The 15,178-nt window shown below is 43.6% G+C and overlaps 1 protein-coding gene across 5 annotated transcripts in view; it reads left to right on the top strand.

Moving 5' to 3' along the window:
- The window catches only part of Acot12 (acyl-CoA thioesterase 12), a 43,311-nt gene that overhangs the window by 3,006 nt on the left and 25,127 nt on the right, over positions 1-15,178 (top strand). For 2 of the 5 annotated variants that reach the window (XM_087180745.1, XM_087180744.1), the window contains exons 2-3: positions 6,694-6,763; positions 11,300-11,360. In XM_087180745.1, the coding sequence (XP_087036871.1) occupies positions 6,694-6,763; positions 11,300-11,360 (131 nt within the window). Of the gene's footprint in view, positions 1-5,927; positions 6,384-6,693; positions 6,764-11,299; positions 11,361-15,178 lie in introns of those variants that run through there. The other 3 variants (XM_087180743.1, XM_087180746.1, XM_004841623.3) reach the window with 3 other exon arrangements.

Genomic DNA, 15,178 nt, shown 5'->3' on the forward strand with positions numbered 1-15,178 from the left:
GGGGTTTTCTTCTGCTTGATAATGTTTAGTTTCTGGTTTAGCAGTTTTGAACAAGGTTTGAGTTTTATTGTAGTAGCATAATAATGCAAACATGAATATGAAGTGAATCCACATGGAGGAAAAAGAAACAAGTCTAGAAACCACTGAGGTTGCTGGTGACTGTTTCCAAGGCAACCAGATGCAAGATGTGACCACTGAAGTGAGTCTGAAGTTATCTTGCTTAGCGCCTCTGCCTTGTCATGGAGAAGTCACTGCCCTCCTGCTGTTCTCATAAAAATTTCTACAGATTGATACTTTGGGAAATTCAGAATGAACCAAGGGCAGACAATTTCTCTATACTTTAGTAGTAATATCACTATTAACTACATAATTACTAAAAGGCAGCATTTGCATTATTCATATTAAAGAATCTTTATGATAAAGTTGGTCTGGGAAGCACGGGTGATGCTCGTGTTAAAAGTTCTGTGACAAGAGGCATCGAATAAACAAGGGCCGCTTTTTTAGCTGAGATGTAGTTGAATCTGCGGAGTAATACAAAACAGATTTTTTGGACATTTTTACAACTTACGTTGCTATGATTAATAACAATCTTAGTCATGGCCCAAGGCATTGCTCTGACCTCAATATTTACAGGAAGATTAAATGTCTTCACTATCATTTTGATATTAAGCTTCATACCCATCGGGAGCCCCTTGTTCTTCTAGTCCTTCAAGACACATCCTGGAAGTCGTTCCCAAATCGTTCTCTACCCCCATGTCTATTTCTGATTTTGAAACACCTCAAGCCCACATTTTCCCGTGTGTTATTCGTGAATCTCCCTGAGAGCTCCCCTCGGGAGTGGGACTTGGCTCATCCAGTTGTGCAAGTCGAAAACCTGGGAGTCACCCTGTTGACCTCACTCTGCCTGCTTCCTCTTCCCCATATCCAGTCCGCACACCGAGTCCGATCAGTGTCACCCCCCAACGGAATCTCTTGAATCCATTTCCTGCGTTCTACTTACACTGCCACCACCTGATCCAAGCCACCTCCATCTTAACTGTGGGCAATGGCAGCAGCTTCAACACTGCTCTTCTCCACGCACTCTGGTATCATCTCCACACTGCATCCACAGTCCTTTTAGTGTCAGTCTGACTGTGGAACTTGTTTTGTTCCTAGGTTCTCCCTCCAGCCTGGCCAAGTATCTTCTGGAAGAAAATCTCTGTAAATAACAACTATAAAATGAGCACAAAACAGTAAATGAAAATGACTTAAGACAAGTGCAGGGGAACAAAAGTAGTCTTGGTATGCCTGGAAGTCAACACTTCAAAGCCTTTTCTGTTTTGTTGTTGCTTATTTTTTCGTGAGGTTTTTTGTGTGTTGCGGTAATTTAATGACTTCAAGCTTGAAGGCTCTAATTTTCTCCCAGATAAATTTCTAGTGAGAAATTTATTTTCTAGTGCTAGTTTGAGGAGTCAAAGGTTAGGTTTGAGAGAACCATATCTACTGGAATATGAAGAGGAAATTCCAGAAGAAAGAGATCCAGAGAGGCAGAGCCCCCAAAATCTACCTATAATCTTTGACCAGGTTTCAGGCCAACCTTGAACTGGTCTACATAGGAAAGACTCCAGGCTGCCTCGCTAAGGCCAAAGGAACTGAGATGTGTGCCCACCTCGAGGGAGACAGTCTTATAGTTTTAGTCAAATTAATTACCTGCTTTAAAACAAAAAACAAAACAAGTACTTTTCAGAAGATGTTATGATTTATACCTAGACGTCCCCCGAAAGCCCCACGCACTCGCAGGTGGGGCCTTGGAAAAGTGTTGGATTATGGGAGCTTTCGACTGGCTTCCTGTCAGGAAGTGGGCCCTGGTTGGAAGAGGCACCTCACTGGGGGCGTGGCCTGGAAGAGTTTATCTCCCTCCTTGACTCCTCCCTTCTCTCTGCTTCCTGCCTACCATGAGGTGAGCAGTTTCTCCCCCACCATACCCCTCTGCCGTGCTGTTTCTTCTTGGGAGGTGGCTAACTGTGAACTAAAACATGAGCTAAAATAAATCTCTCCTCCTCAAGAGTTGTGGGTGCCAGGTATTGTGTCTCAGTGACAAGAAAGTAACTAATATAGAGGGATACACCAGAACCCAGTGGCTACAGTGCATTACTCTCAATGGCTGGGATATAGTCCAAAATTACTGGACACACAAAGAAGCAGGGAAACATGGTCAATTCTTCATGGGGACCAATCTTGATGCTGGAATTAAGCTTCAAGGGTTTTGAAGTAGCTGTTATAGCTATGATGAAGATGTCATGGAAAATAGGATCATAAAGAATAAAAAGTTAGTAAATCTCAGAAGAGAAAGAGAAACCATTGAAAATGAATGTAATAATACAGTACTTGAAGTTTAAAAGTTCACTGGATGGGCTTAACTTCAGAATGATGAGGCCTGAGAAAAGAGTTGTAAATGTAAAAATAGATCAGTAGAAATGATCTAATCTTAGTCAGACATGAGGTGCATGCCTGTAATCCCAGCACTCAGGAGGCTGAGGTAGGAGGATTGCCATGAGTTCAAGGCCAGCCTGGGCTGCATAGTGACCCTGTCTCATAAGATTAAAAAAAAGAAAGAAAGAAATTATCTAATCTTTAAAATTTTTTTAAATGAACAAATTATGATCGATGTGGAGGGAAAATAAATAAAACAAAGGTTTTACATATGTACAGTGCCTTACTCACTTTCCTCATTGCTGGGGCAAAGTACATGACACCCACAAATAAGAGGTTTATTTTGGCTCACAGTTTCAGAAGTTTCAGTTCTTGCTTGTTTACCTGGCTCCAAGGCAGAAAGGCACGGCAGAAGGGCCCAGTGGAGGAGGGCTCTGCACAGCATGGAGGCCAGGAAGCAGAGAGGGAACAGAGAAGCCAGGGAGGGAGAGGCGCCCTTCCAGGTCACAAGCCCAGGGACTGCTTCCAACCAGGCTGCCCTTCCTAGCATTAGTCAGCGGCCACCCTTGATCTCATCTCCTTCTAGACGCCCACGTGTGTCTGCCCACAGGAGGCTCTGGAGGCACATCCCAGACGGGAACCCCAACACAGAGTCCCGAGGAGGAGAGCAGAAGCGCAGGGAAATAATCCATATTTTAAAAATAATAGCTGAAATTTTCCCAAATATGGTGGAAGATGTGCAAATACAGACTCAAGAAGACCACAAAACTCCAAGCAAGATTAGTACAAAAATACTACAGCTGGGTACATCCTAGCCAAACTGTGCTGAAGAGAAGGTCCGGACAGGAGCCAGAGGAAAACTACTCCGTGGGAGAACGATGATTACCGACAGCACCGGCTGCATCGGAAACAGCGGAGACTGGAGAGACAGCGAGCAATACCTTCAGCACCAGAGATCGCAGAAGCTGATGGCAGCCGCAGCAAGGCGCAGCCCAGTCCATCCCTGGCCTCACCCGCTCCCTGTCCTCCTCGCTTTCTACATTTTAGCCGCAGAGGCCTTCATCGGAGCCCTCGGTGTCGCGGCTGCCTCTGTTCTTTCCCTCTGTCCCCACATCTGCGTCCCCCCGTGGTCCTTTAGGCCCAGCTGGAGCACCGCCCCACACACCAGCCTTCCCGGGCATCCCCCAGGACTGGCTCCTCAGTTACACGCTCAGAACAGCCGCATTTTCCTCTGAGCATTTACTTCCTTATTGAGCACCCGCTTAGGTAACCTTTGGCTCTTCCCGGCCTCCAGCACCACAGGACCAGAGCCTTTTACGGTTCCAGCACCTTCTACAGGTCTGGCACAGCACAGCTGTCCAATCAATATTAGTTGAAGAAATCAATGAATGAAGGCGATCACTACTTTAATCAGGCATCTCATCCCTGTATTACAATCACTCAGCTAGTCTGCTTTTCAAGTTTCTGGGGAAATTAGAAATAGCTCTAGAGTTTTTCTACTTTTTTGAAATACTTTAGGAATGCTGATAGAAACCAGAAACCAGAGCATGGTGATCTTACTGAGTTTGTATCATCTTACTGACACACTTGTAAAAAGAAAAAAATCACACCCACTCCCATGCAAAAGTTCTGGGCCCTTTGTCAGTCATCCATATTTTTCTTTCTTTCTTTTCTTTTTTTCTCCCAGAAATTCAGTAGTGTAAGCTGTGGCTACTGAGCCCCATGTTTAGCAAAATATTTCTCTTGGAACATTCTCTCACTGGTCTACCATGGTCTTTTCTGAGCGTTTCTATTACTTCTGTAGTCAAAACTACTATTAGAATAATGTGGTTAATCCTTCCAAACCTAAATGTCCCCATTTATCAACTTTGCATGATTGACATGCAGACATACTTAGCTTAGCGCCTGGACAGTAATAGATCCTTCAACCATAAATGCTATCGGCTTCTTCTTGATCCTTTGTTCAAGCTGGTATCATAATGCTACGTAGAGGTAGTAGATGCCCAATAGATACAATAAAACTTTAACCTTTCATTGGCTGCTGCATTTTAATTATCACTTAAATCACTCAAAATTGGCAGCTCATATTGCTGTACATGGTAACATTTTGTTAATAATAAGTTTAATAACCTCAATATCCCTTTCCCCCATCCTCAGGAAACTGGAATAAATGTTCATTAGGTACTTTTCAGGCAATGTTTCACAGGATAGATTTGAAAAGGTTTGGTAGTTATCGCGAAAACTTAAGCTCTGCAAGGAACTGAAAAAAAACCCATTGACTAAGGCTGGGTGTCTAATTCCCACTGGCTGAAAGATTCAGCTCTGTGTGTGGCAGTCAGCCAGGACTTCATGCATGTTTGATACCTGGGACTCACTTGAGCCACCTTGAGCACTGCGAAGTCTGACACTTCCCATTCCCGCCTCCCACCGAACTTCGCATCTGGAGCCAGCTTCCCACTGCTGCATGCAGAGCTCCACCACAGCACTCTCCTGGTAACTCAGGCTATGTACCTGTTGGGAGACCAGTTGTTTCCAGCTAGTAAAGTCAGAATGTCCATTTTTCTCCAGAATTATAGGGAAGAATGTGTTAAACAGTGGTGCTACAGAGCGTTTTCTCACCTGTTTACCCGGCATCCTCGGCACCCTGCTATAACCTGGCAGTTAGAGTACTCCACCACACAGAGGAATAAGAATTCAGGAGAATTTACTCCATGTTTTACAATGTGTCCCCAGGAGTGAAGTCTCCAACATTAAAATGAGGTTCAAAGATCTTTAAAAGCCAATGAAGTCAGTTTGGATTTTAATTGTTTCTCAGTTAAACAGTTAAAAGACAATATCTAGCTGAAGCACACATTACGATCTTTTCCAAACAGTGTAAGCTCTCATTATTTATATAAAGCAAGGCTAGCAACCAAACAGAAGTCTTCTGGGCAGAAGGACTGCAGATGCGGAACATGGAAATTGCTAGGGCGCCTCTCTGCCCTCTCCTCACCCTGCTGCATCCTCTCCAATGTGGTGCCAGTTTAGTAATAATTCATAGACGTGAATAAATACCTCCTCTGGGTCCATCTCTTTCTCGATGCCCAGAGAAGTTTCCTTGTGACGTGGAAGATGATCTCAGTCCCTCCCACCTTCCCATGCTGTGTACAGTGGACCCTCAAGTTACAACCAGCCTGACACACAAACAACTTGGGTTTAGACCAGACTCTTAGTTTTAACTTATGAAAAAAGTCTTGAGTTACAACCTGAATGCCAGCCACTTGTGCTTCCAGATGGTCTCAGATGCAGATGTAACCCTTACAGAGTTCTGAAAGGAACATGACAGCATCCTTTCCTGGGGGGTCAACTGAGAAATCCTGGGCCAATGTCTCTCTGAGGACACTGAGAGCTGCCTGTATACCGGAGAGGGACTTTGAAGGCCGTGTAGAGGAGCCCGAGCCTTCAATTGACCAACTTGAGTTGCACAAGCCCTCGTGAAAGAATTGAGTTTGTAAGTCAGAGGTCCACTGTATACTGCTTTAAATTGTGAGACCTAAGTGACTCCATTCTAAAATTTGGTGGCATAAATTTCAGTTCTAAGAAAAACCACAAGATGTATTTTGACCACCTGCATGTGATAGTGTTCAGCTGTCCCCTAGCAACAGCTAATCAGTAGTTAGCAACCGTTTGCAGCTCGGGTGCACAAGGCACAATCAATCAGGTTTAATTGCCAATCTAGAACCTTGCTGTAACCACTATAAAAACCCCTGCTGATTTGGAGTCGGGGCTCTCAATCTTGACCCGCTGCGGCGGTGACGGTTGGGAGTCCCTGCTCGAGCTTGAATAAACGACCCTCATGTGTTTACATTGGAATCGGCTCCTTGGTGGTCTTTGGGGACCTCGAAATCTGGGCACAACAAAATACACTCTGCTACTACTTACTGGAGATAGAGGATACACCTTTGAAGCTGAGTTTTTAAAACTAAAGGAGGGTGAGACCTGCCAAAATACTAAAGCCAACAGGCACTTGTTAAAATTCCTATTTACGGTTACCAAATGTTATGGATTGTTCTTAAAATTCAAATGAAAGACAGTGTATGTTAAAATATGGGCGAAAGCACAGTGATTACCATGCAGTACAAATGTAGCTCACGGACCAAGGAACTGTCACAAATTCAGGTCACCCAGGAAGAGTGGGCGCGTGGCTTGGATAACTAAAATCAATAGACTCGAAATTGTATTCTCCCGCTGACATACTCTATCATAACCCTAACACAGCACGCTTTTGCTCTTTTGTTCAAGCGGAGAAACACGCGGGAGTTTCCTGCGTCACAGCCTCGGTGGACGACATTCAGTTTGAGGAGGCGGCGAGGTGAGTAGCTCTCGGGCTCGGGCTCTTGGTTCATTTGCGGCGGCTGTGCGGCGCCTGTTTGTTTGGGCTCAGTGATCCTGTTTGTTAACAAAATAAATAACATTTGAGCAATCCAACTTCGACAAGATAGCACCACGAGGCCCGGTGTTAGCACTGTGAGTGCAGGTTCGGTCCACTTTGTTGAGATGTAACAGCCTTGGGTGGATTCTGGGGCAGTTCCTGACGGCTGCTTCTCCTCCTGAAGAATCACTAACGACAACAACTGTGTCTGTGGGGGTGAATTTCGTCCTTAGGTTCTGGGTAGGTACTGATTCGTCTGAAGAGAGGTAGTAAATTACGGAAAAGATTTTGTAGGTGAGATTGCTCATGTGCTTAACTAACGCTTAGTGTAAAAGGTTTCAAGATAAGTAATTCAAACATACGAGGGATGACCAAAATATACAGTGAATGTTGAAATTAAAAATCTTTATTAAAGTACAGTAAAAGACACATTGCCATTAAGCCACCTCAAAATATAAAAGTATATAACAGTAGAGAAAACAGTATGGTGTGAAAGATCAGGGCTCATTTAGAAAACAACATAATCATAGTCACTGTTTTTTGAAGTCACTTGATATAATCCTCTTCCACATGATTAAACTACTAACTCCACTGTACTTAAATTTATTTACTTCTTTTTAGGGTACTTCTTCTTTTTTTAAGTTGGTAATGTTAATTCTTTATTTTTTTATATTTTATTGGTTGTTTTTGGGGGGTTTTTTTGGTACTGGGGATCGACCTCGGGTCCTTGCCCTTGCAGGGCGGGCGGTGGAACCACTGAGCTAAATCCCCAGCCCATATTGGTACATTTTAGATATGCGTACTGATCACATTCATCATAAGGAATTTGTTCCTGTACATGTTATATCTTGATTCTTCTTTTGTTCCCATTCCCTTCCCCTCCCTTTTAGGATTCCTTTTCACTTCAATTTTATTTTGTTTTAGAATGTAAATCACATATGAGTGCAAGGCTCAAATTTGGAAAACAGATACATTTGACCCTAGCTTCTACCTAGGCCCCTCCCTCTCCATAAGTAAACACTGTTTGTTTCATGACTTATCCATTTGCTTTTTAAATGTAAGCAAATATTCCTGTGTATTTATAGCGTTTTAAAACAAATTTCAATGCTCTGTGTTAGCTGTGTCTAGATGTCCCTCAAAGCCTCATGAGGTCATGGGTGTGGTTTTCTCAGAGGTGGCTGGATCTAGAGAGTGTGGTGCCTGGGATTGAGGGCGTGTGATTACTAAACCAGTGCCTTGACTGGTTTGGCACGCCCTAATCCTGGTAGCTGGATGGAATATAAAAGGGGCAGAAAGACGTTGCTAAGGTCCCTTGCTTGCTTGCCTGCCTGCTTGCTGTCACCTGCCTGCTTGCTGTGGACCATTTCCCCTCTTCAATCCCCCTCTGCCATGCCACCCTGCCTTGGAGCCTCTGCAAACTGAGCATTCCTCCTGCAACTGTGGGTGTTGGATATTTTCTATCAGTAGCAAGAAAAGTACTAAGACAGCTTTTCTCCACATCACTTTTGTCTCTTAATATTTTATCTAGAAAATCAGTCTGTAGCAATGTACTCATAGTTCTAATAGCTACATAGTACTCTACCGCGTAGATGCTGTCATGCTTCAGACCATGAATGACCCCACACTCTCACGCGTTTGGAAGGTGACTTGATCCTGAGGTGCTCTACTCACTGAGGGTGGATTCACCCAGTGGCAGTGTGAGACCTAAGTGACTCCATTCTAAAATCTGGTGGCATAAATTTCAGTTCTAAGAAAAACCACAAGATGTATTTTGACCACCTGCATGTGATAGTGTTCAGCTGTCCCCTAGGAACAGCTAATCAGTAGTTAGCAACCGTTTGCAGCTTGGGTGCGCAAGGCACAATCTATCCGGTTTAATTGCCAATCTAGAACCTTGCTGTAACCACTATAAAAACCCCTGCTGATTTGGAGTCGGGGCTCTCAATCTTGACCCGCTGCAGCGGTGATGGTTGGGAGTCCCTGCTCGAGCTTGAATAAACGACCCTCGTGTGTTTACATTGGAATCGGCTCCTTGGTGGTCTTTGGGGACCTCGAAATCTGGGCACAACAGCAGGATCAGCAGCCCGGTGTGCTGCTAGCTCAGGCCTGGTTACAGCTGGTCTGTAGGGTGCGTCTCCCTCCCAGCCCCTTTTCACTTTGCTTCTGGCCACCGAGGCCTAGGCAGCTCTCCTCTGCCCAGCCTCTCTGCCTCTCTGCCATGCTCTTTCTGCTGTGGAGCCCGCCGGCTGGGGCCTGTAACCACGAGCCCAGATCAAGCTCTACTCCTTTCCTTTGTGGGTGTTGGGTGCTGTGACTCAGTGATGGCAAAGTGGCTAAGACAGATGCCTTAGTTTCTCGAGCTGGTCCTGGTCAATGAGCATTTAGATCATTTCCAGTTTTTGCTATCACAAGTAATACTTCAACTGCAGGCTCGTGCAGATATATCGCAAATTCTTTTGCGTCTGTATTTTTGGGATAGATTCCCAAAATAGGCTTTCCGAGTCAAAGGGTAAAAGCACGTCGTTTACTAGACATTGCCACATTCCTCCCGGTGGGGTCTGTTATGTGGGCTGTATCACTTTCTACGCTAGTAAAATGAGGCTAACAACTAATATGCCTGTGCTGGGATTCTAGATTTGCAACACAAACTTGTGACTTAATGCACACCTGCATGGATGTATTCCAGTTCTTTGGACTGCAGGGCTAGACTCTGACAGTACATAGAGCAGCCATGCCTGCGCCATGCCTCCATCAGGAGGGCTCTTTCCTCAGGGCAGCTGTCCTGCACACCCCGGGACCAGCCCTCTGCTTTGGCTAGAACAGGAGGCTGAGTAAGGGCATGTTGTCAGGCTTTGGACTCTGGCCAGGGGCGGCTGTCCCACCCTGTAAGACCGTTTCCGGATGTGAATGGAGCGGTGATAATGCCTGCCTTGCTGGATGCCTGCTTGGTGAGCGACGCATTGCTAGATATAATATGAAGCCTTCAGCACAGCACCTGATTTACACACTGCGTGGATGAAGGGCAGCCGTCTTCACTAACATGGCCACCAGAGAAAGAGTACTTCGCTCAACTATGGACTAGGGGTTGTACTGTTAATGAACTTTCAATAATTCTTTTTTAACGTTTTAGACTTTCGCTGTTTACACACCCATGCACTACCCTCCTCAAAGTCCCCAGCTTTTTCCCGATTGTCACTGTACCTTACACCTTAGCTCAGTCTCAGGTTAATCATAACTCAGTGACTATTTGGTAAATGCAGGAGTTTGAAAAATCAATGATTCCTTTAGGAAGCTTGAATATGAAGAAGAGGAAAAGTCATGACACAGAATAGGTTTGAGGGAAAAGTTTTGAGAAGGAGAAGCCTTGAATATTTTCAAATTCTGAGAAAGAGCGCGAAGGGAGGAGGGTGAATGAGGAGAGAGGTGACCAGCAGGGCAGAGGGGAGAGAAGGAGAGGTGGTAGGCAGGGTGGGTGGGTCAGGCCATGGGTAAGGAAGGGGACAGGCCTGAGAGGACCTGGCTTTCTTCCTCTGAGACAGAAGACTGGATAAGACAGCAAGACTTTGAGTTCAGGGAGAAGGGCTGAGGCGGCTTCCTTTGGCAGACTCTTAACTTCTGCTTAGGTAAAGGGACCAGAAGTGACGAAGGGCCTGAACTTGAAGGTCGGGAGCGAATGGGTCATCTAGCAGCATCCAGGCCTGTACACCTCATGAAGCTGATCGGCTTGCCAGCTTGCTTCCCTGTGTATTGGTTTATCCATCGATCTATGCATTAACACTTAAAAATAAATGTCGCTTGCATAGGTTTGCCTGTGTGTTTGTCTGAATTTCCTTTGGGAAAGGAGCTGCTAAAGGGCAAAGTATCTGTTGCAAATTTGGAGTCTCCTTGCACGCAATCTTTGCAGAGTCCATTTCTGCCGTCAGTGTTGTAAGAGACTTACGGGGACCAGAATCTGTCCTTAAGCCTTGTCTTTTCTGTTATCATTAACCTGAGTTTTCCATGCACGAACATTATCAGTACTGTGCTTATTTCTGGATGTCACCCGCAAAGGCTCCGGCTCTCAGAGGCAGGGCTTGTGGAAGCTGATTGGATTATGGGGATACTACAGCTGCGTGATGTTGCGAGGCAGGGCCCGGTCAGCAGAGCCAGTCACTTGGAGGTGTGACCTGGAAAAGTACATCTTCTCCCCAACTCCTTCCTTTGTGCCCTGCTTCCTGGCCACCATGTGGTGGGCACCTTCCTCTGCCAGCCCCTCTGCCATGTTTTCTCCTTTGGAGCCTGCTGACCAAGGACTGAAACATGACCCCAAATGAAGTGCTCCTCCATTAAATTGTGGTGTTGGGATTGTGTCTCAGGGCAAGAAAGGAAGATGATCAGCATGTGGTACTACCTATGACACGTGTTTAAGGGCATTTTTACTCTGAAATGAAATGTGCTGAGAATACTGAGTTTTGTTTTGATTTTTTTTTTTACTAGAGTTGGGCAAGTTATAACCATCAAAGCCAAAGTTACTAGAGCCTTCAACACCAGCATGGAGGTAAGACTCCCCCTTTCCTTAGCTCTGCCTGTTGGTGCTCATCTGTCCATTGTGTCGAGTACAGAGAGGGAGTTCTGTAATAACCCTTGCAGGTAGGGTGATTCTGAAGGCCACGCCTGCATGACCCAGCACAACACACCCAAAAGTGTATGTCCCTAATCACCCAGGTATCTCTCAAGACAGACAAACTGACAATCAAGGTTAACTGTCACATTGTGTTTAAACTATTTTCATTTAACATAATTATTGACATGATATGGTTTAAAACCATCATCTAGCTGTTTGTTTTCTATTTGTTCCATTATTTTTTGTTCCTTTTCCCCATCTTTTCCTGTAATTTTTAGTAATCCATCTTGTCTTCACATTGGTGTTTTAGTTGTATCTATTTATTTAAATTTTAGCAGTTGTTTTAGGGCTTACAAAATGCACATTTATCTGAGTCTACATTCAAATATTTGATTCCTTTAGGTATAGCTTAAAACCTAGTAGCAGTGGGCTTCCCTTCCTGGGTCTTCATCTTTGTGCTGTTATCATCATACCTTTCAACCCCACACATGTTACATATCCCACAACATGTTGTTATTATTTTTGCTTTACAGAGTCACTTTTTAAAAAGACTAAAAATGAGAGAAATGTATTTTATAGCTTGCTACATATTTGCCATTTCTGGTGCTTTTCGTTTCTTCATCCTCTTCAGATTCTCCTTTCTATCATTTCCCTTCTGTCTGAAGATACTCCTTTAACATTTCTTATACTGTTAATCTGGTGAAGGATTTTTCCAGCTTCTGTGTGGAAATTTCATTGTTTCCCTGTCATGTTTGAAAGATGTTTTCACTGGGTACCAGATACTGGCTTGACAGTGATTTTCCCATCTTGCAGTCCTTTAAAAAGTGTCTCCATTGTCTTTGGGTCTGCATAGTTTTCCAAGAAGTCTGTTGTTATTCTTACATTTGTTCCTCATCCATAGTATGTGTGTGTTTTTAAAATTTGGTTGCTTTGTATTTTCTTGCCACTAGTTTTCAGTATGATATACCTTGTGATTATCTTCACAATTAGTTTTGTTTGGGTTTTTTTAAGCTCCTAGATCTGTAGATTTATAGTTTCTAACAAATTTGGAATTCTTTTCAGGTATTCTGTCTTCATACATTTTTTTCTATGGCCTGCACTCTGTATTCTTTTAGAGTTTAGAATTTTAGGCTGCTGGTTAGTGTCCCACAGGTCACTGATACTCTGTTTCTATTTTGTGTGTATTTTTCACTCTCCCCTCCCTCTATATAATGGCCTTCAGTTTTACAGATCTTTATATTTGTAGTGTATTATCTGATTCTAATCTTACTGGGTATATTTTCATTTCAGATATTTTATTTTTCAGTCCCATTTGAGTGTCTTTTATATTTTGCATTTCTCTCTTCATTATGCTCATATGGAGTTGGCAAATAATACCCTGTGGACCCACTGTGTATTTTTATAAATAAATCTTAGCAGGGCACAGCCATGCCTGTTGCTTTCTGGTCAGTGTATGCTGCTGCCATGTTACATTAACAGAGTTGAATAGTTGTGACAGAGGCTGTGTGAGCACAAAGTTGAGGCATTTGCTGTCTTGCCTTGCCCTTTCACATGTTTGTTGACTCACGCTTCCATATTCTTGGGCTTATGGTACACATATATACTTGATGCTTTGATGTCCTTTTTTGTTAATGCCATCATTTCTGTCATTTGTTGTTCTGATTTTACTACCTTGCAACTAATGATTTTCTTAAGTCTAATCAGTTTTTATTTGATGGTAAGCACTGTAAATTTCACATTGTTTAGTAAGATTTTTGCTGTATTTCTGTAAGAAGAGTGTCAGACATTTACAGCTAAGTGGATGCACATTGAAATAAATAGGACACACATGTATAAATAACGAATAGTTTCTCTGGTGTGAGAAACTGAAAGTGTAAATAAGGACTAAATGTATAAGAGGTAATGTGAAATAGGAAGAAAACGGGCAAAGGGGAAGGAAGTGGGAGGGCTAGGGGAAAGGATAGAAGGGAATGGGATTAATAGGAGAAAATGGAAAAATAGGAACAAAATCTTTGTAAATAGGGAGGAATGGAGCGGTTGAAGGGAGGGCTGGGTAAGGGTGAAAAATAAGAACCAAGAGAGACTATGTAAAGGTGAAAATTTCCAATGATGAATGTCATTATATTGTATACCTAAAATGTACCAATGATTAGAATGAATAATTGATAATGTAGAATAGGAAGAAAAGGTCCAAAGGGGTAGGGGTAGTGGGAGGGGCAGGGGAAAGGAAAGAAGGGAAAGGAAAAATGGCGAGAAATGGAAAAAATGGAAATAAAGTCTTTGTAAATAGGGATGGGTGGAGGGCGTGAAGGGAGGGCTAGGAATGGGGATAAAATAAGAAAAAAAAAAAAAAAGAGTGTCAGATTTTTTGCAGCAGGCTGATGTTCCTTCCAGATAAGTTTGAGCCTCAAAGGTCCCTTTTGATCTCTTCTGTGGAAGATGAACAAGTCTGTCTTCTAGGGCTAATTTAGTCCTTTCTCTCAGTTGGCATCTTTTGTGGTGTGTGTGTGTGTGTGTGCGTGTGTGTGTTGCATGTTCAGTGAGGTCAGGCTGGAGAGAACTCAGAAGATTCTCCACTGCATGTGACGGCTCGACTCATTCACATTGTTTATTTCTCAGAAGTTGTTCTTGGCTGAAGTTTGCTGAAGTTTCGCTCAGTGCGTGCTTAGGTTGGCATCAGCCCCAAGACTCACAGAGACCTATATTTGTATTTCTGGATTTCTTTCTTTCTGTAGCTCCCTCCTCTCTGCCATGCTGTCCCATAGCTGCCTCAATCACCTTGATTTCTGGCTCCTCCTATCAGCAAAGTTAGGTTTCCCCTCCCTGATGGTAGTCTGGGAATTACCTTCAGGTGAGAGCCCCCAAAAGGCAGGGTTCCTCTCCTTTGTTTCCCATTCCCCAAGAGCACAGTCTTGTATCTCTCATTTTCCTATGTGTGAAAATAGTTGCTGATACTTTGCCCAGTTTTCTAGTGTTCCAGTCTTTCTTGCATGGTATGGTGAAATTCCCCTTGCTTAGGTTTTGGTTGTTTTCAATCTGTTAGATATTTTATTTCATTTCCTGTTCACCATCTCCCTAAATTGGGAAGCTCTGTAGCATGAGGACGAGTTGGGGGATTGGGAATAGATGAGCTAAACATGGTTAATCCACATCTAGTTATTTTAGGATTTATCAGGCAAGTACTAATTTGTATTTTTAAGTGATTCATAGATTGTTACTTCTGTACATGATGTACCTGGTACAGAGGTGGAAATGGATGTTCTTTATCACTGATTGCACTGTGGTGCACTAAGATGCCTGACTCTGTCCATGACTCCAGGAAGACAGTATCACTTCAATCTAAAGATCAGTGCTAAGTGTACCCACCTCCCAGGGTAGGGATGTAGGCATGTAAGGGTGTACATGCCTGAGAGAAGGTGAACTTCAGAGCCCTTCACAGGAGGGTGGGGACAGGGGTCCAGTGCTGCACAGCATCCTCACAGGGTGTCTCAGCTACCTTCTCATGGCCCCAGAGGAGCAGAACGAGGAAGCACCACTGAAGATAACACAGCCAAGTCCTGCCTGTGCTATCCTGGTTGTAATGAGCAGAGGATAAAGGTTAAAAATACTTTGATACATCTCAGATATGACACACAAGATGGTCCTTAATACCTTGTTTTCAAAAGTGTATCTGCCAGCAATGAGACCAGAAAATGCTTGTCACATCATGCCAAATTATAACAGTTAGAATATAAATCTGTAAACACACTGTG

Source organism: Heterocephalus glaber, unplaced genomic scaffold (assembly GCF_053883595.1).
Source record: "Heterocephalus glaber isolate CG9 unplaced genomic scaffold, H.glaber_assembly_v1.0 deba00001465, whole genome shotgun sequence".
In the NCBI taxonomy this organism is placed as follows: domain Eukaryota; kingdom Metazoa; phylum Chordata; class Mammalia; order Rodentia; family Bathyergidae; genus Heterocephalus; species Heterocephalus glaber.